The 23,893-nt window shown below is 47.1% G+C and overlaps 1 protein-coding gene across 3 annotated transcripts in view; it reads left to right on the forward strand.

Annotated features, from left to right (window-relative positions):
- NTRK3 (neurotrophic receptor tyrosine kinase 3) overlaps positions 1-23,893 on the forward strand; it is a 456,641-nt gene that overhangs the window by 236,089 nt on the left and 196,659 nt on the right. For all 3 annotated transcript variants that reach the window (XM_032806496.2, XM_032806497.2, XM_032806499.2), the window contains 4 exons: positions 12,683-12,840; positions 15,347-15,489; positions 16,155-16,296; positions 19,293-19,589. In XM_032806496.2, the coding sequence (XP_032662387.1) occupies positions 12,683-12,840; positions 15,347-15,489; positions 16,155-16,296; positions 19,293-19,589 (740 nt within the window). The remainder of the gene's footprint in view (positions 1-12,682; positions 12,841-15,346; positions 15,490-16,154; positions 16,297-19,292; positions 19,590-23,893) is intronic.

Genomic DNA, 23,893 nt, shown 5'->3' on the forward strand with positions numbered 1-23,893 from the left:
TTCAGTGGATATAAAAAAAAAAGTACGATTTATCCCAGAGGATCATGGGATATCCCATTCATCCTCACCTGTGATCAATACAGCTTAAGCTAGGAGTGACTTATGAAAGAATAATGACAATCTCTCAAGTGGGAGTAGATGTGCTATCACCACTGTTACTGCAGTGTATTTTATTTCTGTCAAATTGTTAAATGAAAAATACTAATAGTGATATTAGAAAATAAAGAAATACCCATCCGATGGGGAATCTGGCTCAGAGTTAAACGCTGGATTTGGAATTAATCTCTGCACTGATTGCAGCTCAGAAGAGTTCCAAGTCCTGGCTCAGGTTTCAAGTTTAAAAGAGGTGAGTGGCTTGTAGTCTTAGGTATCCATTTGTTCTCATTGCACCATCTGGCACAATTCAGATTAGCGGTTGCTAGCCAAGAGAGGCCCATGAATGGAAGAGCAGGGGGGCTGCAGGTCAGGACTGAGGCGCATTGGCAGAGTTGTGAGGAAAAGCCCAGGGCTGGGATAATGTGGGGTGCTGCAGATCAGGACTGGGGTGCTTTTGCAAAAATCTTTGGAGTCAAGGACTAGAATGGGGTATGCTGCAGATCAGTGTAAATACTCTCAATATTAATTTGTTTTTAAATGGTTCTGTCCCATTTGGTCATATTGCCCTTCGAATATATCCCATGTCTACAACCCCACATCAGGCCAACACCAACAGTGATGGAAACTGAGGATCCTTCATATTTGGGCAGCAAAAAATTAGCCAAGAATCCTCTTTCTTGCCCTACAACAGGGATTTCGATCTGGTTGCACTTGCTTCCTGTTGTGGCAGCAAGGTAACTCATGACCATTACTCAAAGGGCTGACGATCAGGTGAGCTATATGAAGGAGGAGAATGGAAGTGGTGTAAACAGGCCAGTTCCTTTTGGAGCCTCTTGCAGAGTGGTTTTCTAGGAGGTAGTGAGTCTTGGCTGGTGGGAGAAGTAACGTGGATGAGGTTGCTGGGGATCAAAGAAGCGGGGAAATGGCACTGCTGTTATGAAGTGGTGTGGTGTTAGCTATCCCTTATAAAGCTTCAGGCCTCTAGTGCTGGGAAAGTATTAACTCCCAAATGTGCGCTCCTCAAGCTATCAAAGTGGCTCCTAACATGAAAAAATCCATCGGATTTAACTCCTTCATTGAGAGTTATGCAAATTATGCCTGTGGGGGATGAGTTCCTTTGAGCCAAATCAGAATCAGCATACAATCAGCATACAGTTCAAATAAACAGAAGTTTCCAGATGGGATCCTGCTCAGCAACAACTCTCCGTCCAGCTGAACAGTGGCCAGGCTGGTGGTCAGCAGTAGGACAGGACGGGGATGCTGCTCCAGGAAGTCTGGAAGAGAGAGGGAAATCTTTCTTAGCTGGCTGTGAGAGTACCAGTGTTGGCGGGAGGTGTGCTTTGAGCACCTTTGCTGGAATAGGGACGAGGGTGGCCTGGGTTGAGAGAAGACTGAAAGGAGTGGAAATCAAACTACAAGGCTGAATAATTGTGAATGCAAAGATGCTAGAGAGTGAGGGGGAAAGAGAGAATGGAATAAAAATATTGCGCACAGGGTTGACCCCTAAAGCTCAGAGGGCAAGATGAGTGCAATGGGGAATAAATCTCTAGCATGTTGGGGAGAGGTTAAGAATGGATGGTCCAGAAGAAACATAACATTTAAAAATCCCAAGAGGCTCAGCCAGTAAGACATTTATGTCATGTCAAGCTACAAGATGGGTTACGAGACTTGGGAGAGAGGTGGAATACACAGTCCACACAACGTGACAGTGTTGTACTGGTGGAAGCTAGAGAGAAAGCTGCAGTGTGAGGTTGGCTAAGAACTTGAAGGTGAGCCAAATCTCTCTTGAAAGGAAGAAAGTAATGAAACGAGAAGATAGATGCAGAGAGACAGCAAGCGTGAGAAAGGCAAGTTGAGCTCTATGAGCTCTGCAAGGCCTTGGGGAGGCAGGAGAAATATTACAGAAGACACAAGAACACATGTTTGCATGATGTGTACTATCCTCCAGAGCGATAGGAATATAGGAAGATGAGATGGGGACAAGCTGGCCTTCTAATGGCAACAGCTGCTGCTGCTTAAGGCCAAAGATGGAGTGGTGGTTATCAAGAGGACATCCAGCAGAGTAGACAGCTCTAGCTGGTAGGAGGGGCTCGTCACTTGAACATAACCAGGCAAAAATGATCTATTAGCATTTCAGGGCATCAAGAGGCAGAAATGTCAGTGCAGGTAAAGATGCCCCCAGAGGGACAGCTGAAATAAGTGGAGCAAGCGGTAAAGGTAATGGTGGGAATGTGACAGATTGGAGACCTGGGCAGTGTAAAGAGTTCAAATGACTCGACTAAAATGTGCCAGACAGGCCTTGGCTCTTTGGGACAATATGTGTTAAATAGCTTTCCTGGGGAATACCTGGGGAGTTTTTAACGCAATTGCCACAACTCCAGTTTTGCAAGAACCCAGCTTTTTGGAGTTACACCCTGAGGAGAGGGCCATCAACTGGTGATTGCCAGTTCCCAGAGACTGAAGATCAAAGGCCTGAGCTGTATAACGAAGTAGCTGCTCTGCCTAGCTTTTATTCTGGTTCCAATTTAAAGATTGTTGTGAGCCCAGGGAAAACCAGCTATGATAGTTCAAGGACTGCCAGCTGCCAGAGCCCTATGTTGGAGTTGGGGTGACTCCGGTAAGCTTTTAGTATGCATGTAGGTGCTTTCCTTGTGTTTTTGTATGCTTGCTTTGTAATACTTTGACTTCCAGAATAAATGTGCTTATTTAGAGGGAGCTGTGTGTTAACTTACAGCTGCTGGCCACACACAGATCGTTGCCCTTGAGGAGAGAGCAAAGCGCAGGCACTGGCCATTTAGGGAGACTGGCTTGCTGCGGGGATCTGTGTACATCATGGAGCTGTGCAGTCTCAAAGGTCCCAGTCAGAGGGAAGTGAGATGCAGGTCTCCATCCAGGAGAGGCTGCAGCTGGAAGCCCTCAAGGGACCATGGAGGAGGAAATACAGGTGCAGTTACCCTGAAACTGTGACAGGGAGAAACAGCTTCTTGGGGAGGATTGGGAGGAGAGGCACTGCAATGAACATGACATGAAATGGAGAGTGCTAGAGAATGCCAGGTATGATGAAGCCATTCACAGCAAACACAGGAGAGGAAAGAGCACGGGAATAGAAATACCAGGATCATGCTGCCCGTAAGATCTGGCTGACATATGGGAATTTCCTGAGGAACTCCAAGCTTCAGTGTGTTTTTGTTTCTGCCATTTAGGCATGTGGAACCAACAGCCTCCTTGCAGGAATGAGTAGCTTTTTGCAGGCTAGGGCTTCTTTGTCGGTGGCCAGAGCCAACTTTCTCCCCAGCTGACCGTTCCCCCAGAGCGATTGGGAAGAGGTCATCTATTGATGATTTCTACACGTTCCCCACTCTTGCTGGCGCAGGGACCAAGCAACTGGTTCTTGGCATCAAACATAAGGCAGATCCCTCTTGGGGCAGGATGACTTGTATGAATACAATACAGTGCATTACGAAGAAAAATTCTGATCAACTCCTTTTCAGCCAACACCACAGGGACTTGAGAAACAAGAGGTTTGGTATCAAAATATACCTCCTCCACTCCTGGAAAAAGCCATGTCTGGGGATGGCTTGCTGTGAGTCAACCCCTAACTCTCCTAGGCTCAGACTGACCTTAACGGACAGGTCTCCAGCCAAAGGACATGCAGCTCTTGCAAGCCTGTAGTGTGCTGAGCTCAGGGAAGCTTTAAAAACGTGCAACAGCTCATAAACATTAGACTTACAGCCTTTGTTATCCAGAGGTCACTGTTGGCTTCCTCCATCATACCCTGGGAGAGCTTGGGGCTGACCTTTCAGGAAAGTTTTGTAAAAAACCTGCCCTCAAAACTGACCTTCCCAGGGCAGTGAGAAATCCAAGCCTTCCTTGATCCAGTGGCATCTTTCATTTTATAAAACCGTGGCATTATGGGCAACTCCTCCCTCACCCAGACCTCCAGTCCTTCTAAAGCAATCTGTAGCTGCCTCATTGCCCTGCAAAACATTTCCATAGTGCTGTTGTGAGAGGTGACAGTGCTGAATGGGGGACAGCAGGGTGTCTGTTAATATCATGAGCACAAGTTAATTTCACATGTGTCCGTTGCTTGAGGACTTATTGCCACCGACAGGCATGATAATGGAGCTGGCTATACACAAGAGGGGCCTCTCTGCTGGGTGCAGGGGACTAATTCAGCAACCAGACATCATGCCTCGCTCTGTAGATTAAATCTCCCCTTCTTGTTCCATTGCCTGCCACCAGGGCTTCTGAAATGATGAAGCCAGATATTTTTCCTTCTTTGCTGGACACCTTGATTCACCTGGAGGCTCAACAAAGCAGAGTCAGAGTCCCTACCTGGGAGAATGCTTTAAGCTGCAAGCATACAAAACCTCAACCCTAATTTTGTAAGACCCAAAGCAGACAATGGAAACAAGGCACAGATCTGCTGTTTCTCATTAGGAACTTTGCTGCAGGCACTTTTGTTTTAACTGGTGAATCGTATAGTGAACTCGCCGAACCAGGGACAGGCTGTGAGGGTCCGATGTACCCCACACGACTGCGTTATTCTTGAGAGAATAGTTTTGAGATGATCACACATCTAAAACCATGGTCATCCCAGTGCCTTCAGGAGCTCCTCAGGCCTCTGCCCCACAGAGCTCATTGGTTTTTTTGGGGAGCAGGGTTGCTGAGATAATTTCCAAACGTTCTAGGCACTGCATTGCGGGATGCGGTTAGGAGGCTTGGCTGAACCAGGCAGCTGCAACTAGGGTGACCAGATGTCCCGATTTTATAGGGACAGTCCTGATATTTGAGGCTTTGTCTTCTATGGGTGCTTTCTGCTCCCTACCCCCATCCCGATTTTTCATACTTGCTCTCTGGTCACCTTAGCTGAAACACTTTATGATTCACTTAGTGTAGGCAGGGATTAGGCATCCTTTGCTGACTCACTGCTTACCAACTGCTGCTGCATATTTCTGAGATCATCTTCCTAAGTGCCCCTCACCTCTTCTGGCCACCTAGATCCTTCCCCTGTACTACGCCATTCATGTGTAGCCATGTGGACTTCCTGAAAATGAGCCGTGTTAATTCTGAGCCCGACTTGGCTGCCGAGACTGGGTGCAGTTCTTCTCTCCTGGAATGAAACTGCCAGACCCACTTGTGCCCGTTCCCTCTGCTTCCTGAGCCATTAGAACCATTCTCAAAGCTCACTTGGTGCGTGCTGTGCTGCTGTGTGTCTCCTCCCCTGCTCAGCCATGGATGGAATATGCTATACCAGCATGTGGGTCCATCTCCTTTTGCTGGCTCATTCCTTTAGCTTAGAAGGTAGATACAATTGATAGATTAGATCCCAGTTCACCTATACATGTGCAGTGGTGATTTCTCAAAGCTGTGGGTTGTTTTTTTAAATGAGGTGTCTTAAGGAAGCAGAATGGTTGTGCATCCCCTGAGAGGCAGTAACCTGGCCGTGGGTTGGGAATACCTCTAGCCTGAATATATAAACTAAAATGCCCTTTGAATCTTCTTGTCCTTTCCTAGAGTAAAACGTGCAGAATACAGCTCATGAGAAAGAACCCTCAGCCTTTAGATCTTGCTGCAGCTCCGATATGGCTGTTAAGCATATGGCAGCAACTAAGTGAAATTAACTTCCAGAGGCTGCTGAGGAAAGGGACCACAGTTGTGGAGAAAATTCGTTCCCTCTCTTTCTAAGTTGCAGCCTCACAGGGAGGATAGTTTGGTTTTCTGAGATGGCTGTGCATCCCTTGGTCATTCTGGTATTGACACCTCTCATGCTCTTATTCTGGGTGCCTTGGTTGAGGAAAGATGTGGAGAGAGTCCAGAGGATAGCAGCAAAAATGATAGAAGGTTTAGAAAACTTGACCTCTGAGGAAAGGTTGAAAAAACTGGGGATGGTTTAGTCTTGAGAAAAGAAGACTGGTGGGGCAGGGGTAACCTGAGAATAAGAACAGTGTTCAAGTATGTTAAGGGCTGTTATAAGGAGGACGGTGATGTGTTCTCCATATCCACAGAAGGAAGGACAAGAAGGCTTAATCTGCAGCAAGGGAGATTGAGGTTAGATATTAGGGAAAACTTTCTAGCTGGAAGGGTAGTTAAGTTCTGGAACAGACTTCCAAGGGAGTGTAGTGGACTCTTTTTCTCTCCCGCTCAGAGGGAGGCCACTCGTTCAGGTTGCCTTTGGGCTTGTCTGCAAAGGCATGAAACTGCAGAACAGTCCAGGGCCCTTGTCTCCACCTGAGGTGGAGCAAGGCCTCCCAGGTCCTCTAGTTCCCAGCCCCACAATAGGGCTGGGCACCAGATGGTCATGGCCAGGCTTTAGTCTGGGCTTGGGGAGGCTCAAGCTGCCAGCAATTAAACACCGGCTACAGGGGCTGGCTTCGGCCGGGATGGGGCTCTGGCAGTCAGTAAGACGATCACAGTCTGTGGAGCTGGTGCGGGCCGGGGCTTGAGGCTCAGGCAGCCAGCCAACAAACACTCTCAAGGCTGGCTTTAGCCAGGGCGGGGCTCAGGCAGCCAGAAAAGCAACCGTCTATAACGGAGCTGGTAAGGAAGGCTCCTTCTTCAGGGTGGGAGCTCCTCTGCACAGTGTAGGGAGCCAGCCACCCCAGGGTGAGTTGGCAGGGGGATGTGGGCCCACCCTACTCCACCCAGCTCAGGGCCCTGGCAGGGGCAGGATTGGCTGCCCCTGTTTCAATGGGGATCCAACCGCAACACACCGACTGAGCCACACCTGGCTCCGCAGCTGGCTGCTCCGTGGCTGCCCCTGGGTCATTTCCTGCCTGCCTGGGGTTTGGTACCTCTTGTTTCCAGGGCTCATCAGGCACCTCAGAGTACATCGCGGCTGGTAGTCTGGGCCATGCCTCGTCAGGGTCTCCCACTTCTGCGGCTATCACACAGCTGGGGGTAGGTTCCCTTCCTGGGCATGGCAGGAGCGTCCTCCTCCAAGTATTCCACCCTAACTGGCAGGGCCGGCTCCAGGCCCCAGCGCACCAAGCGCATGCTTGGGGCAGCATGCCGTGGGGGGCGCTCTGCAGGTTGCTGGGAGGGTGGCAGGCGACTCCAGTGGACCTCCCGCAGGTGTGCCTGCGGATGCTCCACCAGAGCCACAGGACCAGCGGACCCTCTGCAGGGACCCCTGCGAGAGGTCCACTGGAGCCGCGGGACCGGTGAGCGCAAAGCGCCTCCCGCGGCGTGCCGCCATGCTTGGGGCGGCAAAATGGCTAGAGCTGGCCCTGCTAACCGGACTGCAGGGCCTTCCTCTTAAACTTCTGGCCCTGCCCCAGCACTTCTGGTGAGGGGGGGCAGGACAGGCTAGGCTCCACCCACCAAGGAGAGTGTAGTGAACCCTCACTCTCCCTCTCGGAGGAAAGCCATTCGGCCTCACTACAGGGAGATTGTGGAATTCCCATCATTGGAGGCTTTTAAGAATAGGTTGACAAACACCTGCCAGAGATGGTCTATATGTACTTGGTCCTGCCTCAGCACAGGGAGGCTGGACTTGATTATGTCTTGCAGGGCTGGAAGAGACCTCATGTCTATGATTCTTGTGACATAGGCCCTGCAGTTCTTTCCACCCTCTTGACTTCCTAAATCCCGATAAAAGTATTGGCATAAATGAATTGTCTCTTGGTCTGAAGTTGTATCTGTGACATTAGGCATCTGGGCAGGTGCCTTCTAGCTGGACATATAGTGTTTGCTATTGAAAAGTCAGCATATGCCAAAAGGCACTATGCAGTTGCCAGAGCTATTTCCTCTGAGCACATAGGGTGAAAGCTCTGTTAATCTCAAGTACTGTTCCCGGCAAGTACTGCCTTCTTAACGGGAAGCACTGGAATGCTGGATGGCCTGGTGCCTGAATTCTAACTGGAACACCTGGAGCACAGCAGACATCTTACCACTGTAGTATCCAGGCAGGGCAACTACCATATTTTTCTTACTGGGAAATGATTGTTTATATCACCCCACTGGGGTGCCTGGCACATGTCAAGGGAGTCAGATAACCTCCCTGTTCTACACTTAGGGGAATGATCGATCTATTACAGGAGACAGTCCATGGGCTACAGTGGTTGTGGGGAAACAGAACAGAAGGGAAGGCTGCCTTTAAGTGGCGTTGTTTGTAATGGTCCAGCGTGAGCCGTGAGGCTTGACAGGGTTTGGCATGGAGTTGAGTGAGCAGAAAGAAGCGTATTTCAGTTACTATGGATAGAGTGGTGGATGCAGGAGCAGAACAGCATGGGGGTCAAAATCCCTGTCTGTAGCATAGAGAATGTATCTCCCCCTCCTGCGAATCAGCTGGCCTGGCAGCAGGGGTTCAAAGCCAGGAGCACTTTTGGGAAAAGCACAAATAAAGGAGAATCAATAGATGTATCTAAAAAGCAGCCCTGTCCCCAGAGTGGCAAAGTGCCAGCTGCTGATGGCGCGCGGCACATCCAGTTGATGAGAGAAGTTAATTTGTGCAAAAGCTCCCCAGGGGGCCATGATTAGGGGGAGTTACATCATTGACTCTGGGACAGGTTGTTAGTAAATTCTACCTTGAAGTGTGCTGCTCCTGTATTAATCATGGGGCTTCATGCATTATCGATGGGCCAGAAAACTGCACTCTGTTACTTACAAATCTGCCCCTGAAGTGCTGTGAGTGCGGTGGCTCTCGCAGACAACCTGATTTCAGGGCCATGTTTCCAGCAAGTAGAGTTTCCCCCTCTCTTCTAGTCTCCCCCTCCTCTCTGCTGCGTCTTGGGACGTAACTCACATTAACAAACCTGCTATTAGCAGAGACCAGAACGCCTAACCATGTGCTGTCCCACTACTCAGTCAGCACCATGTGACCTCCCCTCCCTGCATGTGGCCGACATCCTGTCACACTGATGGAAGTTACCTATGTATTGAGGGGAGTGCAGACTCCAGATCTACAGCCATGCTGAAGTAAATTCGAGGCCTTATCATAGCTTTCCCACTCAGATTTGAACCTTAGCGTTCATAACCTGAGAAGCTAGCATGAACCCCTCTAAGCTTAATTACCAGCTTAGATTTGATATTGCTGCCACCAGCCAAGAATTTCCAGTGTCTTGGCTCACTCTGGTCTCCCCAAAACCTTCCCTGGGGAACCCCTAAGACTTAGATGCCCTGAGTCTACAACAAAGGGAAATAACCACTTCCCCCACCTCTCTCCCACCAGAATTTCCTCTTGGGCTAACCTGAGAGTTACTGATGCAACTCTTTACATCACATACCAAGAAGCATGTCTCTTCTCTTCCACAAAGAGACAACCAAATACAAGGAAACAGAAAAGATCTATCTCTCTTCCCCCTCCACAAATCCCTGGTGCTGCAGAGATTCACCCTCCGTAGATCTAACACAAAGAGAATTTCCCTCCCCTTCGTTCCTTAGCCTACCCAGAGAGAAAAAACTCAAACAAGTCTTAAAAAGAAACTTTATATAAAAAAGAAAGAAAAATAGAATACCAGTTCTCCGTAATCTAGATGGTAAGATACAGGGCTTTCAACTTATAGAGAATGAATAACAATAGAAAAGGGATAAACAGCCTTACCAAAAACAATACAATTAAAGTACTTATAGCCAAATACACATAAAGACTCCACCAGCCAGATACACAGATGCAAATACAGCAAAACAATTTAAAGACTATACTTTTGCTAACTTTGTACTTACAACTGGGAAACAGAAGATTAGAAGACTGGAATAGACCCTCTCATAGCTGAGAGAGCACAGAACAGACAAAGACCCAAGACAGAAATACCCACAAATTCCCTCCCTTAAGCTTTGAAAAATCCGGTTTCCTGATTGGTCCTCTTGTCAGGTGTTTGGTTCCCTTTGTTAACCCTTTACAGGTAAAAGAAACATTAACGCTTAGCTATCTGTTTATGACAGGCCTATTTGGGGCATCAGGAATAATAATAGTGGTTGGGGAAGATGTTTAAGTTATGCAGTATGGGATGCCATGTGCCCCCAAATCCCTGAGACAGTCATGATGTTCACAGATCTGTCTTCTCTAGCCCTTTTTCTGCTAGATTACTGATGGGTCCCTGATTTTTTTCTCATGACAGTCTCTTGCACCTGTATTCTAAAGGGTGTAGATTCTTGTGAGGGGAGAGGGAGAGATAGATCTGAAATGCCACCCATCATCCAAGTTGGGCCACCAAAATGATCATCTGTAAAATATCGAACAATGTGCACATGGAAAGTGACATCACCAGGTTTCAGGATCAAGATCTTTTGAGGAAATGGGGAACTTGCCTTCTCTCTTTGCACTTAGAGTTTCAGCAGCTTTGCAGTATACCCCATCAAAATCCGGTGTGTGGGTGGGGGCTATGAAGCTTTTTTTTTTTCTTTTTTTTTTTAATGAGAATGTAAATTTTGCAGAACAAGATGGAGGAAAGCAGAGGACTACTGGCATAGTGCCTCTGGCTTGGCCAACCCCTGGTATGCAGTGGTACAAAGATGCAGAATCCCTGGGTGGGAGTGTTTTGGGTTTGCTGAATCTTTCGTAACCTCAGAGTTGGAAAGGACCCTTCCATTTTCATATGGCTGAGTCTGCATTTCATAGCTCCTACACTTCCTGGTTTCTCTTAGCTTCTGGTTGTGTCTGTGTTGGGAAATCCTGTCATGTCTCTGGCTGAGTCCTGAAGACCCTCTGTGACAGATATCCCTGTGTTCAGACCCTACACGCTATTGTAATAATGTTTGTACCAGGTTTGCCTTGTGAGGTATCATTTAAAAACTCCTAATTCGCTGATCAATAATATGATGGCAAAATGCACATAGTATTAAATGTGAAGTTATAAATAGAAGCTGAGATCAGGACTAGAAGTATGATTAAGTCTGGGGAGTGGTCAGACCAGTTCGTCAGAGACAAAGGGCGAGCAGACAGCACAGCCAGGTGTAAATATGGCTAATGGACCATTACATGCTAAATGGCAATTCTTTGGCAGGAAAAGAGGCAGGGGTAAAAATCTATATCTTATCAAAGAAATAGCATGGAGTTCCCTTGCACACAGACTGTCTGTCACCTTGCTCCCATCTAGAAATGCTTCTCAGAGTGGGGACAGAGCTATAAGGGAAAGAGCAGACACCCCAAGACACCCCTCTGTGTCTCCCTGTCCATCGCGTTCGCAGCACCTGAAAACACAAAGGAAGCAGCAGTTGGATTCTGGAGAAGGGTCCTGACCTAAAGACTTTGGTCAATAAGACTGCTGAAAGCATGTGGTGAAGAAACTTTGCTTTGAATCTAATACAGGTTGTTAAGTTAGGCACTGGTTGCATTTTATCTTTATTGTTCTTGTAACCATTTCTGACTTTTATGCCTCGTTACTTGTACTCACTTAAAATCTGTCTTGTTAATAAACTTGTTTTGTTGTTTTATCTAATCCAGTGTATTCAAGTTGAAATGTCTGGATAACTTTTTAAGGTCATAAGATGACATATTGCTCCCTTAAAGGAATAATGGACTTAATATATTTGTACTGTCCAGGACATGTATTTCAGGGGGAAGATCTAGGACTGGGAGTGTGTTGGGGTCACCCTGCAGTATAGCCAAGGCTGGTAAGAGTCAAGGTGTGGCTGGCTGGCTGGCTGCAGCACACACGTGGAAATTGCTGGGAATGACTTACACGCTAGAGGTTGTTTGTGAGCAGTCCAGGGTGGAGGCTACAGCAGCCCAGCCCTTGTGAAGAGCATCCAAGGTTATAGGGCAGGGGTGACACAGCCCCTCACTCATCTGGACTGTACCCTGGGATGTCACACCCTTTCTCATGTTACTCCATGTTACATCCTCAAGTGGCTCCCTCTTCTTATCCCAGCGGTCACCCTTCCAGCCAAGCCGGACTGGCTTCACATCCCCCTGTGGGAACCAGTGACCTCATGTCTCTGAAGGGAATGGCAAAGGGTTTTCAGAAATGTAAACACAGTGGCTAATAGGCTGGAAAATCAATAATAATAAAATTATCTGTATATTAAAATATGTGTCAGTGTATTTTAAATGAAGTATATTAAAGGCAGAGCTCCCTCCCAGCCGGGTCAATGAGTCCCAGCACAGCACTGTTTGATTCAATTAAAATGCCTGATATGGCTGTGTGTTAACCAGCAGCATTGTTTTATTATGCGAAGATACAGCATTAAGGACAAGAGCTGCCAGCATCTATTGAGCACACCCTGCTGGAGGTCTGCCCTGAACTGACTGAATGCCCCCCAGAAAGGTCCTGCCCCCACAAGCATTGGGGTCTTATGACACAAGACATAAATATTTCCTTAGGAGAATGGGGTCACATCTGGCCTTGAGAGTGCTTTTTTGTGACCCCAAGATAGCGTTTGAACCTTGCTTTCCAAGGCCAAAAGGCTAGTGCAGTAACTAGCTGCACCCTCATGCTCCTTTTCTCCCCTTGCAGCTCCAAGGAGTCCATAATCTCTCCTGGTCTGTAGAGACTCATTTTAGCTTCGCAGCACATAACAAGGGTGACCCTGCCTTTTTACAATTAGAGCTATTCTGCAGAGATCCCGTATAACCAATGGTAACCCTGTTTATTTGACCCCATCCCTTGCTTTTCACATTCTCTCTCTCTCTCTCTCTCTCTAGGACACTCGAAAGAAACCTTTTTAACTGCAGCTGTGACATCCGCTGGATTCAGCTCTGGCAGGAGAAGGGTGAAGCAAACCTGCAGAAACAGGAGCTGTACTGCATGAACATGGAAGCTGCTGTCATTCCCCTGCAGGAGATGAACATCACTCAGTGTGGTAAGGAAAGCCGTGTGTGTGTTCTGGTTCACCTTGCTCCCAAGGCTCTAGAGAGAGGAGGTCAGGAGAGCCCCTTTGCTCCCCTCGCCTGTCCTATAAGGAGTACTCAGTGACAGGGAAAACCCAGATACTGTTTTTGGTACAGAGTATGATTAACCCATCAAACTTACTGATACCAGGGCAAGTAAGAGTGATCTTTTTGAGAGATTAGGATAGTTTATGAATACAAATGGCGTCTCTAGTTGAACTTGGAATATTATTCCTCATGATTCAGAGCATTAGCTAACCATCAGCTGTGTTTGGGAAGAAATTCCCTCAATGGCATAATATCATCAGGCAAGGTGCATTGTGGCTGGTTCATGCCTTAGCTTGAAGCAGCAGGAATTGTCCATTTGTTCGAGACCGGATATGCTTCATGCGGTTATCCTTCTGTTTAACCGACACTAGACGCTACTCGTATTAAAGGGACAGCTTGATTTTTTTCAAAATATTTTTTTCAGTTGGTGCACATTTAAAATAGCAGATCTTTAAAGTTTTACATGTGTGTGTGCGTGCGCACGTGGGTGTGTATTTTCCTGCTCCCTGCTAGTCTTTTTGGGTGGGCCCATGAGCAACATCAAACATGCTCTGGACCGCCCCTTCTCCCAACACTTTACCTTTGTTCACTCTTAAGTCTGCTGCCTTTTTAATTTCAGCTCTACTGCTGCTGGTACTGGCAAGCAGGACCTAGGGAAGGTCCTGTACCAAGATCAGAGCAGTGAAGGAGGTTGTAGACTTGAAGCTGTCAAATGAACAGTCTGAGGGAAAAAGAGAAACTTTTTTTTTTTGATTTTACATCTTTCTATTCTAGGAATGTTAGGGTGTTTCTTGTAACAACAGTAGATACACAGTTTTCAGCTGGAGATACGGCATATGACTTTCAAGTTTGTAATGTCTCTTCGGTCTAACTCTTCTTTATTAAAACCTGGAAATGGGCTGAAATATCTGCAGGTAGGAGAACTAAAGAGATTTGAGAGAGAACTATAATTTCCTCCACAAATGAGAAGAATAATCCTCAATGATTAGAAAATCCTCCATGAGCAAGGAAAGGGGGAGAGGGGACTCCTACTGCTGTTGGATGTGAGAGAACAACAGGGTGTTTTATGTACATAAATCTCCTGGGTTTACCAGGTGAGCAGCTCCACTGACCCCCTAGCCCCTAATGATCCCTAAAAAAATGGAGAGAAGGCAGGAAAAGAAGGTGCCCAGCTAAGATCTTTCCTCCCAAGATGAATCTTTCATTCAGAGATTTAGTGGGCAAGCATCCAAATGGCTCAAAGTATTTTCCAATGAGGCTTACTTTATCCTTGCATTCTGTTCTGCCAGGTGGTGCAGCCAGTTCAGGCTTGATATGTGGCTTGTGGCAGAATAAGGGCACCGTACAGGCTCCTGCCCAACTCCCACGGCCGTGTTGATGCTACTCAAGAGTGAATTGCAGCCTCTCTTGGGCTCCCCTCATAGATCTGCCAGTGCATCTCAGTCCCAACCTGCAGCATCTTTGCTATTCCTAGAGATTCTCGGGACTCAGAGATCCCACAGGAACAAGAACAGACTCATAACTCTGGATTCACTTTTGAACTGAGTCAAAGTTTGAACCCAAGTCTTCAGAAGAGAGAGGCCATTGCACTGACCCGTTGCCTTCTATTCCCATCTCGTTCATTCAGGGCCCCCTCCCTCCCCCCTTTACACATGCTGCAGCCCTTGATGCCCCCCTTATGCATGCTGTGTCCGGTCACCCTTCTGTGTATCGCCCTCACATCTGTATTGCTGCTGGCACTGCCTCTTGCACTCTGTCTGAGGGTTTGGTGGCTGGGTGACTCAGCAGGACAGAGGAGTAAGTCAGAGCCGCTATAAATCAGTATTTCTTTGGCACCTTGGAGGGAAGAGCAGGAGCGTCTTTCATTAGCAGAGATGTTGTTAATATGAGGACACGTCCCTGGTCATCTTCTCTCGATTGTTATAAATTAGAGAGAAACTCTCTCTCTTCCCCTTCAGTGCCAGGAGCTCTGTGCCCTGTCCTAGATCAGGCTGGATCTCTTGCCAGTGATTCCTTAGAAGCGGCTTTATTCCTCCCAGACCTCTGCAGTAGCCCAGGACACAGGTGCCAGGGGCTTGGGGGAAAGGGGGGAAGGGACATAGGTTTGGATGGCAACTAGCACTTGGACCGAACTTCCTGGCTTGTGTGCAATGTCTCAATTGGAAAGCACAGAGAAGATCCATCCATCCACCTGGTGATGTCCCCCGTGTCACTCAACCCTTTCAACACCAGAAGGCCAAGCTACTTGCCACCTCCTGTACTTCCCCCTCCCCTTCCTTCATTCAGAAGCACAGGACAGTGCAGGCTGCTTCGCTGTAAGGTGAAGCCTGCCTGGGAGACGGAGCTCGTGGGGATCAGAATCCAAGTGCCTCTACCATATGTCTTGGCTGGCCAGGGTGCCCTAAGTGTCCTGGTGTTTGACTCCCTTAGATCTGCCTGAGATCAGCATCAGCCACATTAACCTGACTGTACGGGAAGGTGACAACGCGGTGATCACCTGTAATGGCTCAGGCGCACCGCTGCCTGACGTAGACTGGACAGTTGCAGATCTGCACTCCATCACTACTCACCAGGTAGGAGGCTTGAGTGGCTGGGCATTTACTGCCCTTACCAAGGTCCCTCGTCAGGGTGTTAACACACAACACAACAGTTGGGGTGCTGGCCGTGGGAATTTTCTGGGTCTTGGTTTCCTTTGTATTCCATTTTAATAGGGCTGGATGAGTGTTGATCACCACGGGGGAGAAGTGAAATGCAATGATTGTTTGAAATGGATTGTATAGTCCACACCGACATCAGATTAGGAACCCTGGGTTAGCAGAGTATTAGCGGGTGGCGTGCAGATATTGAATCCAGGCAGGAAAACAGCTCTGATCATTTCACACCTTCAGTGCTCCCTTGGTTGCATGTTATCCTGTCTCCACAAGCAAAATTATCCACCGCTGACAATGGTGTGTCAACAATAGGTGCAGCTGAACATGGTTTAACTGCAAGTAGAGGCAGGGACATACCCTGCTTAGCATTGTTTCAGAAGCTGTGATTATAACCTCCTTGGACTAAGTGTATGGGTGCACAGTGGTGCTTGTGGTGCCATGAAACTAAAATCCTACCTGGCCATGGTTGTTAGAGACTATGGCATTTTAAACAAGAGTTGGGATCCTCTGGTCCTGGGCCCGGGAGATGGGCAAGCTGGCATCATTTGTTGGTTTTGTCCTTTACTGTTCTTTTTGGGGATTTGCAGACGAATCTCAACTGGACTAACGTTCATGCCATCAATTTGACCCTGGTGAACGTCACCAGTGAGGATAACGGGTTCCTCCTGACATGTATTGCTGAGAACGTGGTGGGAATGACCAATGCCAGCGTGCTGCTCACGGTCTACTGTAAGTAGCAGGGAGATGCCAGCTATACATGGGCTGGTGGGAGGATGAGCATGGGAACTATTTGAATGTGTTTCCCGTGGGGAATTGTGTGTCACCAGGCTATGCTGCGCTCATCTTGATTTGCTGCCATGGAGGGTGTGGACATGGAGTCAGAATTGCTGCAGGAGACTGAGGCGGGGACCAGTTCTAGGACTGTAAAAGGAAGTGTACAGAGCTTCCATTATGGGCCAATTACTTTGTCCTCCAGCGTCTCTCCATTTTAGCTTGCCTGCACAAACGGGCATACTCCCGGTGTGGGTGTGCCAGTCCCACACTTGCACATGTGTGGTGGGCACCTGGTGGGCTGAGCAGTGTGTCTGCATGCCTCACTGGCACATTCAAGTGGCTACTTGCATTCACAAAGCTGCACTGGAAAATCCAGTGGGGTGAGGAAATGCCCAGCTGGGGCTAAAACTTTCTCCCTGAATTTGTAAGGGAGTCACTCATCCCCTAGCCTCATTGAAATCAATGGAAGTTTTGCCATTGACTGCAGTGGAGTCCGGATTTCATCCCAGATCTGTTCCTACCAGGTTAATCAGTGAACACTGTGTCAATATGTGCCAAACAAGGTTTAAAACCATTTACTTATGGGCTGTAGAGAGCTAAACTTTCGTGTGCTTCCTAATATAACTTAATACAAACCAGACCTTAACAGGAGTTTATGCAGCTTTGCTGCCTCAGGCAGCTGGGACTTACCATGTGTTGCTGTGTCCAAAACATTTGCCCTTAATCTGTGGTTTGGAAATCCCCCATCCCTAACCCCTGCTGGTACCTGTGTAAACTGGAGAATTATGGCCTGTTATCCCATGCAGCGCGGACACCATTGGACGCCTGTAGAGATGAGGCAGAACTGTAGACAATAGAGTATTGGAAGGAGAATAAAAGGTATATCATTCTCTTGTCTCTCCCAAAATAAATAATTTTGGTGTGTTTGGATGGGATGTGGGGGCTTCAGTTGCTTAAATTAATACAGTTCCAGATCTGATCAGCTGGAAGGAGACAGGTAAAGTGCTTTGCTCTGAAGTCGTTTGCTGCAAACCCTTTAAGTGCCACCATGTTGATGCTAATTTTCATGCCCAGAATCCTGCAAGCCAGTGCCAGTTTGTACCATACTTGCTCTAACGTAATCATTCTGAAAAGAGCTGATATTTTGGTGTATCGGTGACTAATTGCTTTGGTACCCTCCTAGTCGTTCACCCAGAGATATATGGAACTAAATTCTGATCTAGGCTTTCAGGTGAAACACGCTGGGTGGGACTCTGGAGTCTCTGGGTTGGCAGCCGTGTTTCAGGATTGAGGTCCATCGGCTGGGTTGTGAGTGGGGAATCTTGCACGGCTCCTCCCAGCTCTACCTCTCTCTCTTTGGCATTGCTGTTCCTCCACTTTCACAACATGAAACGTTGACCATCTTTAGAAAAAACAGAGAGGAAAGTCGATGGATCTTTCCTGTTAGTTAGGGGCTGCCTGGGGGCGTGACCCGAGACCTCAGTATGAGGTGAGAGCCAGGGAAAGGAGAGTGCATAGGAAAGAATAGAAGGCCATCATCTTATGAAATTGTGATCGTTGCCCCACTGGGCGATCCTTGGTCATGCTCTGTGGCCTCAGTGTTTGGGGCCTTACATGTGATGCTGTAATTAAGTTTTCATCAGCGATGGTGGAGCGGAGTTTGAATTCTTGAGGTATGGGTATCCTCAGTTTAGAGGCCCCTTAGGAGATGGGACTATGCATATGTATTAAATAGAGGTGAGCGCCCAGTTTTAATCCCTGTCCTGCTACACACCCTCTAATTGTAACAATCCTCAGGGACATTTAACCAATCAGAGCTCCCTCAGGGAGGTTCAACCAATCAAAGCCCCCAAGGACATGCAGCCATTCAGAAGTCCTGAGGGATATTTGCTTGAATGGCTGAGAATTCCTAATCTTCTGAATGTGACCAGAGAGCACCGAGGGGCTCCTTTTAGACGTGTATAATTAATAACAATGCACTACAAAAGCCTACTTAACATGAGCAGGCTGCTCCATTGACATTGTGTGAGGAGGGGAGTACAACAATGTGCATGCAAAGTAGACAGTTACAAACTTAATTTGGGCTGGTCTGCAGGGGTCCAAATGCAAGATCTGATCTCAGACCTTGTTTCCCAGACCTATGGAGCTGGCAGGGCTTGTAGTGCTGCTTTTATGGAGGCTAGAGTGGCTCAGTGATGCCCCTTCAGGTTGATGCTCCACATGACCCATTCGGTCCTCCACACCAGAGAAAGGGCTGCTGTGAAGCAGGGCCATTTAGGAATTAAACTGGTGGGGTGAGGAGGAGTGGGGCTGCAGAGTAAGGGGTTCCAGTGGACACCCTCAGTATTGTAGGGAAAGACATTTTTAATTTCTATTATGTATCCATTATCCAGGGCAGGGTGCAGTCTCATTACTTGTTTCTTTATTGGGGATTTTGCCTGTTGAGACTGACGGTCCCTCTATCCTGCACTGCTTGTTACATGCCCACTAAAATGAATGTGAACAACCCTCAAACACGTGTTGGGAAGGGCCTTGCACCAGTGTGGTGTGAGTGCTATGAAATGCTATGAGAGCCACTCCCAGCTGAGACAAGCTTAGTTGATTTAGTGTCATCAAGTCCAAAGGGAAGGAAAGAAACTCTTAAATAACAGCAGGTCATCTCCTACCGCCAGAACCAGACTTGGTTCCTTTGGGCAAGGCTCCATTCCAACTCACCTGCTAAGGCTGCTGCTTACAGATGACAAGGATCCCAGTTCACATTGCAGCTGCAGTAGAGTGTAGGTTGCACGCACAGCAAATTTGGCTATGGGATGGGAGTTTCGTCTTGCTGTTCAAGTGCGCTTTGGTGGCTGGCTGCCTACTGGGAGATGAGATAATCATCTCTGCCTGGAACATGTGAGTTTACTTGAGTCTGGAGTCCCACAGGTTTGCATTGTGTTTCTCTATGCTAGATCCACCACGCATTCAGAGCCTGGAGGAGCCAGAGCTGCGTTTGGAGCATTGCATTGAGTTTGTGGTGCATGGGAACCCAGCACCCAACCTTCACTGGCTACACAATGGCCAGGTCCTCAGGGAGACTGAGATCATCCGCATGGAGTTCTACCAGGAGGGTGAAGTGTCTGAGGGCTGTCTACTCTTCAACAAGCCTACTCACTACAACAATGGCAACTACACCCTCGTGGCCACCAACCAGCTGGGGACAGCCAACCAGACCATCAAAGGGCACTTCCTCGAGAAGCCCTTTCCAGGTGAGAGAGTCACAGCTTATGTTTCTGTAGTGCCTTGCATCTCAGAGCACTTAACAGGCTGCTATACAAGCTATGCACTTGGATTGTTGAACCTCCCATTAAAATACAGTCCCCTCTGGTGCCCAATATACTAACTTTTTACCAGCACGGAGCAACATTGCACAGGAGTCTAGACACGGGCGTGAAAAAGAGTTGTGCATCCAGTTGAAATCAAAGGGGATTTTAAGGAGGAGGATGTAATTATCCAAACTGGCCATGACGTAAGAGATAACATACCTATTGGTGCAAAAAGGTGCCATGACATCTTTAGGGGCTTTGAATGGTCATGGCCTTTGTGTCAAGTCTCATCTGAAAGATGGCGGCTTGAACAACAACATCATGATGGGACACTTGGGTCTGATCAGCCATGTACAGACCAGGCATGGCCCTAATTAGCTTGTGAAGTTTGCCCAACCCATGCAATCTGATGGCAGGGGACCCCACTTTCTTCTTTGACAGGAATCTTAATCAGCATCTTAAGGGAAAAAAGGGTGAAAATCTGACGGAAAAGAAAATGACTGATTGGTTTTTGACTTTGCATTCTGCAGTGTTTGTGGTGGTTCTTGTCCATGAGAGAAGGGCTTAGGGCATGCAGTATATCATTGGTTACTCTGATGCCCCTTAAAGTGGACTCCCATTCTTTTGATTCCGAATATTCTTTTTTGGCATATAACTGGAGTCGTGGCTGTGTGTGGAGGAAAGGCCTTTCGAGGGACTTGGTGATCTTGTTTTACTTCTTCTATAAAATGGCTGTAATCTAGGTGGAACATCATCAGGATTCTACATATTTTATTTAAAAAAAAATCTGTTAGATGTCATTTTGGTGCAACAGCCCCCACAAAATCTGTGAATACCCCCAGTTCCTCTGCATCAACTGTTTGCTAGGCACTCTCAGTAAATGGTTTTAAATTCCTCACCGTGTCACTAGGTGGTGAGTGGCGAAATTGTAGAAGGAAAAATTAAGCTCTTGTTATAAGGTGTGCATTAGAGAGGGGTGTCGTGGCTGTACTGCAGTGAAAGAGTGGGAGGGTTCTTGCACTGCCTTCTGCTTTTGCAGCACCAGATCAGGCACCATGGAGTTAACAGAGAGGTGCATGTGATTGCCTTCAGGAGTGATGCCATGAGAAAGTGCAGCCCCAAGTTGGCTCCTGCAGCCCCTAGAAAACTGAGCAAAATAGGGCACTTGCTATATATAGAGCAATACCAATGGTATTTTCATTTATTATTTATATCATACCGTCAGTGCACACAGAGCTTTCTGGCAGGTCAGATACAGTAAGTGGAAACCAAAATCTCTGCCTTGAAGAGCTGACCAGTCTAAAGACATGAACAAATACAGAAGGGAGTGGGAAAATTATATTCAAGTTTCAAGGATGATCATCTGTCTAGCTCCTTAATCTATGTAGGTTTTCTGCTATCTGGGAAGAAGGGCAATCTGTATTTCTGGCACAGGGGTGGGAATCAGGAGATAGGGGTTATGTTCTCACCTGTGTCACTTCCCATTTCTGTGATTCAGTTCCCCTGCCTGCAGAATGGGGATAATAACATTTTGTTTCTGATGCATCCACAATGTGCTAGATCAGGGGTCGGTAACCTCTGGCATGCGGCTCGCCAGGGTAAGCACCCTGGCGGGCTGGACCAGTTTGTTTACCTGCCGCCTCTGCAGGTTCGGCTGATCGCGGCGCCCACTGGCCGCGGTTCGCCGCTCCAGGCCAATGGAGGTGGCGGAAAGCTGTGGCCAGTCCATCCCTTGGCCCACGCTGCTTCCCACTGCCGCCATTGGCCTGGAGCTGCGAATCACGGCCAGCGGGAGCCACGATCAGCCGTACCTGCGGAGGCGGCAGGTAAACAAACTGGTCCGGCCCGCCAGGGTGCTTACCCTGGCAAGCTGTGTGCCAAAGATTGCTGACCCCTGTGCTAGCACTTACCAAAGGTAACAGGAAGCAGGTCTGCTTCTCCAAAGAGCTGACACTAAAAATTCATTCCAGCCTTGCCACCATGTTGAGAGAATAAGCTAATGCTTATAAAGTGTTTTGAAATCCTTGTATAGAAGGTGCTGGAAAAGGAAAGACTATAGATAGACCTAATCCAAAGGTTCACTGCCTTTTTCTATCTGCCACTACAAACCCAGCCCCTTTTTTCCTCCCATGAGCCTGTGTCCCAGAATCATTCTCACTGTGGCAGCCCCCGCCCATGATGTAATCAGTACATGATTTACTTTTCTTGAAGATCACTGGTCCGTACCTTGCCAAAACTGACATTAACATTCAGTGCTTCTGAAATTGATAGTCTTGCATTTGAAAGTTGGTTTCTCTAGAAAATGTCAGGAGCTGCACATTCAACATATCTCATTACTGCTGCTAGTTACACTACACTAGTTACATTACTGCATACCAGTTCCTTTAGTATTCTTGGATGGAGATTATCTGGGGCCCCTAATTTGGTCCCATTAATCTGTTTGAGTTTGGCTTCCATCTCATTTTACTTCCATATCCTTGTTCCATCCTTGTTATCCTGCCACTGCCCTCAAGCCCTTCATTATCCTTATTAAAAACTGAGGCAAATTATTTTCTTAAGTGTTGGGCCATACCTCTATGATCTTTAATCTGCACCCCATCGTCAGTGCTTAATGGTCTCACTTCTTTCCTTGTTTTCTTTAAAAAATAAAAAATAAAAAAAAGAAGAATCTTTTACTATTAGTTTTAATTTCCTTTGCACGGTCCAACCCTGCTTGGCTTTTGGCAGTTCTCACTTTTCCCCCTACACTTTCTGACTTTCAAGAGGTAGCTCTCCTTGCTGTCCATCACTTCTTCCATTCCTTGTAGGCTCTCTCTTAATAACCTGTTTGAGATGCTTGTTCATTCAGTTTGGTCTTCTATCCTTCCCTATGAATTTTTCCCCCTTACTCAAAGTAATTCCCAGCCTCCTCCACATTCAGATCCTTGAATTCTTCAATCCAACCCACTTCCCTAACTGATTCCCTTAATTTTTGAAAAGTGTGCCCTTTTGAAATCAATTAGTTGTAGACCTATTTTTGTTTATCCTTCTATTTAGTCTAAACTGAATTAATTCATGATCACTCAAATCAAGGTTGTCCTTTACAACCAGGAGTCCTATGAGGTCTATGCTACTTACCAATACTAAATCTAAAATAGCATCACATCTTGTAGGTTCAGTGACTATTTGGTGAAGAAATCTGTTGACTATCTGGGCCCTACCATTTACACACTTGTCCTCCAATCTATATCTGGAAAATGAAAATCTCTAATAATCACACAATTCCTAGTACTGTTTATTTTATTAAAAATATTAGCAGTCTCTCTCCATATCCAAATCAGATCTTGGGTGTCTATAGCTGGCCCAAGCACTATCCCAGTGGAGCCTCTGTTACCTTTCTTCCTAAAAGAGATTTTGACTCAAACAGATTCAGTTTTATGCATTCCATCACTTCTAATATTTTTACAGTCTTTCCCATTATTAATATACAGTGTTTTTCCACCACCTTTACCTCTATTTCTGTCTTTCCTGAACAGCACATACCCTTCAACACCTGTACTGAAGTCATGGCTACTATTTCACCATGTTTCCATTCACCTTATGATATCTAGTTTTGCTTCCTGCACCAGTAGTTCTAGTTCTTTCATTTTGTTACCCAGGTTCCTTGCACTGATAAACAGATATCTTAGTTGTTTCTGCTTGGTTTCACCCAAATTCCTCGCTGCTGGTATACCTGTTACTGCCAGTGGTTTATCACTCTTTCCTCTTGTGGTTCATTTTCTTACCCTCTCTTATTCTTTTCTTCATTGCTCTTTTACTTGGTTTTCCTTCCACTCAGTATTAGAATCAGATGCGGAGATTACATGAGCTCCAAACCATTTTCCCCAAGTTCCTAGTTTAAAGTCTTTTAATCAGTTGTGCCAACCTCCATCCCAGAAGCATATTTCCCTCCCTGCTCAGGTGGAGTCTATCCTGTGAGAACAGTCCTCTGTCTGTGAATGCCTTCCACTGGTTGAATATCACAAAGCCCTCCTTATAGCACCATTGTCTGAACCATCTGTTGATCATCATTATCTTGTCTTGCCTTTGCCCTCCTCCTCTAGGGACGGGTAGAATCCCCCTGAGGGTCACCTGAGCCTCCATTTCTTTAAGTGTCTTCCTCAGCCTGTCAGTCTTCCTTGTTGCGTCCCAGTGAGAATCTAGCAGTATCATTTTTTACAACGTGAAGGACAATCGGTAGATTCTTTCGTGCTCCCGTTAGGATCCTC

Source organism: Chelonoidis abingdonii, chromosome 9 (assembly GCF_003597395.2).
Source record: "Chelonoidis abingdonii isolate Lonesome George chromosome 9, CheloAbing_2.0, whole genome shotgun sequence".
NCBI lineage: Eukaryota > Metazoa > Chordata > Testudines > Testudinidae > Chelonoidis > Chelonoidis abingdonii.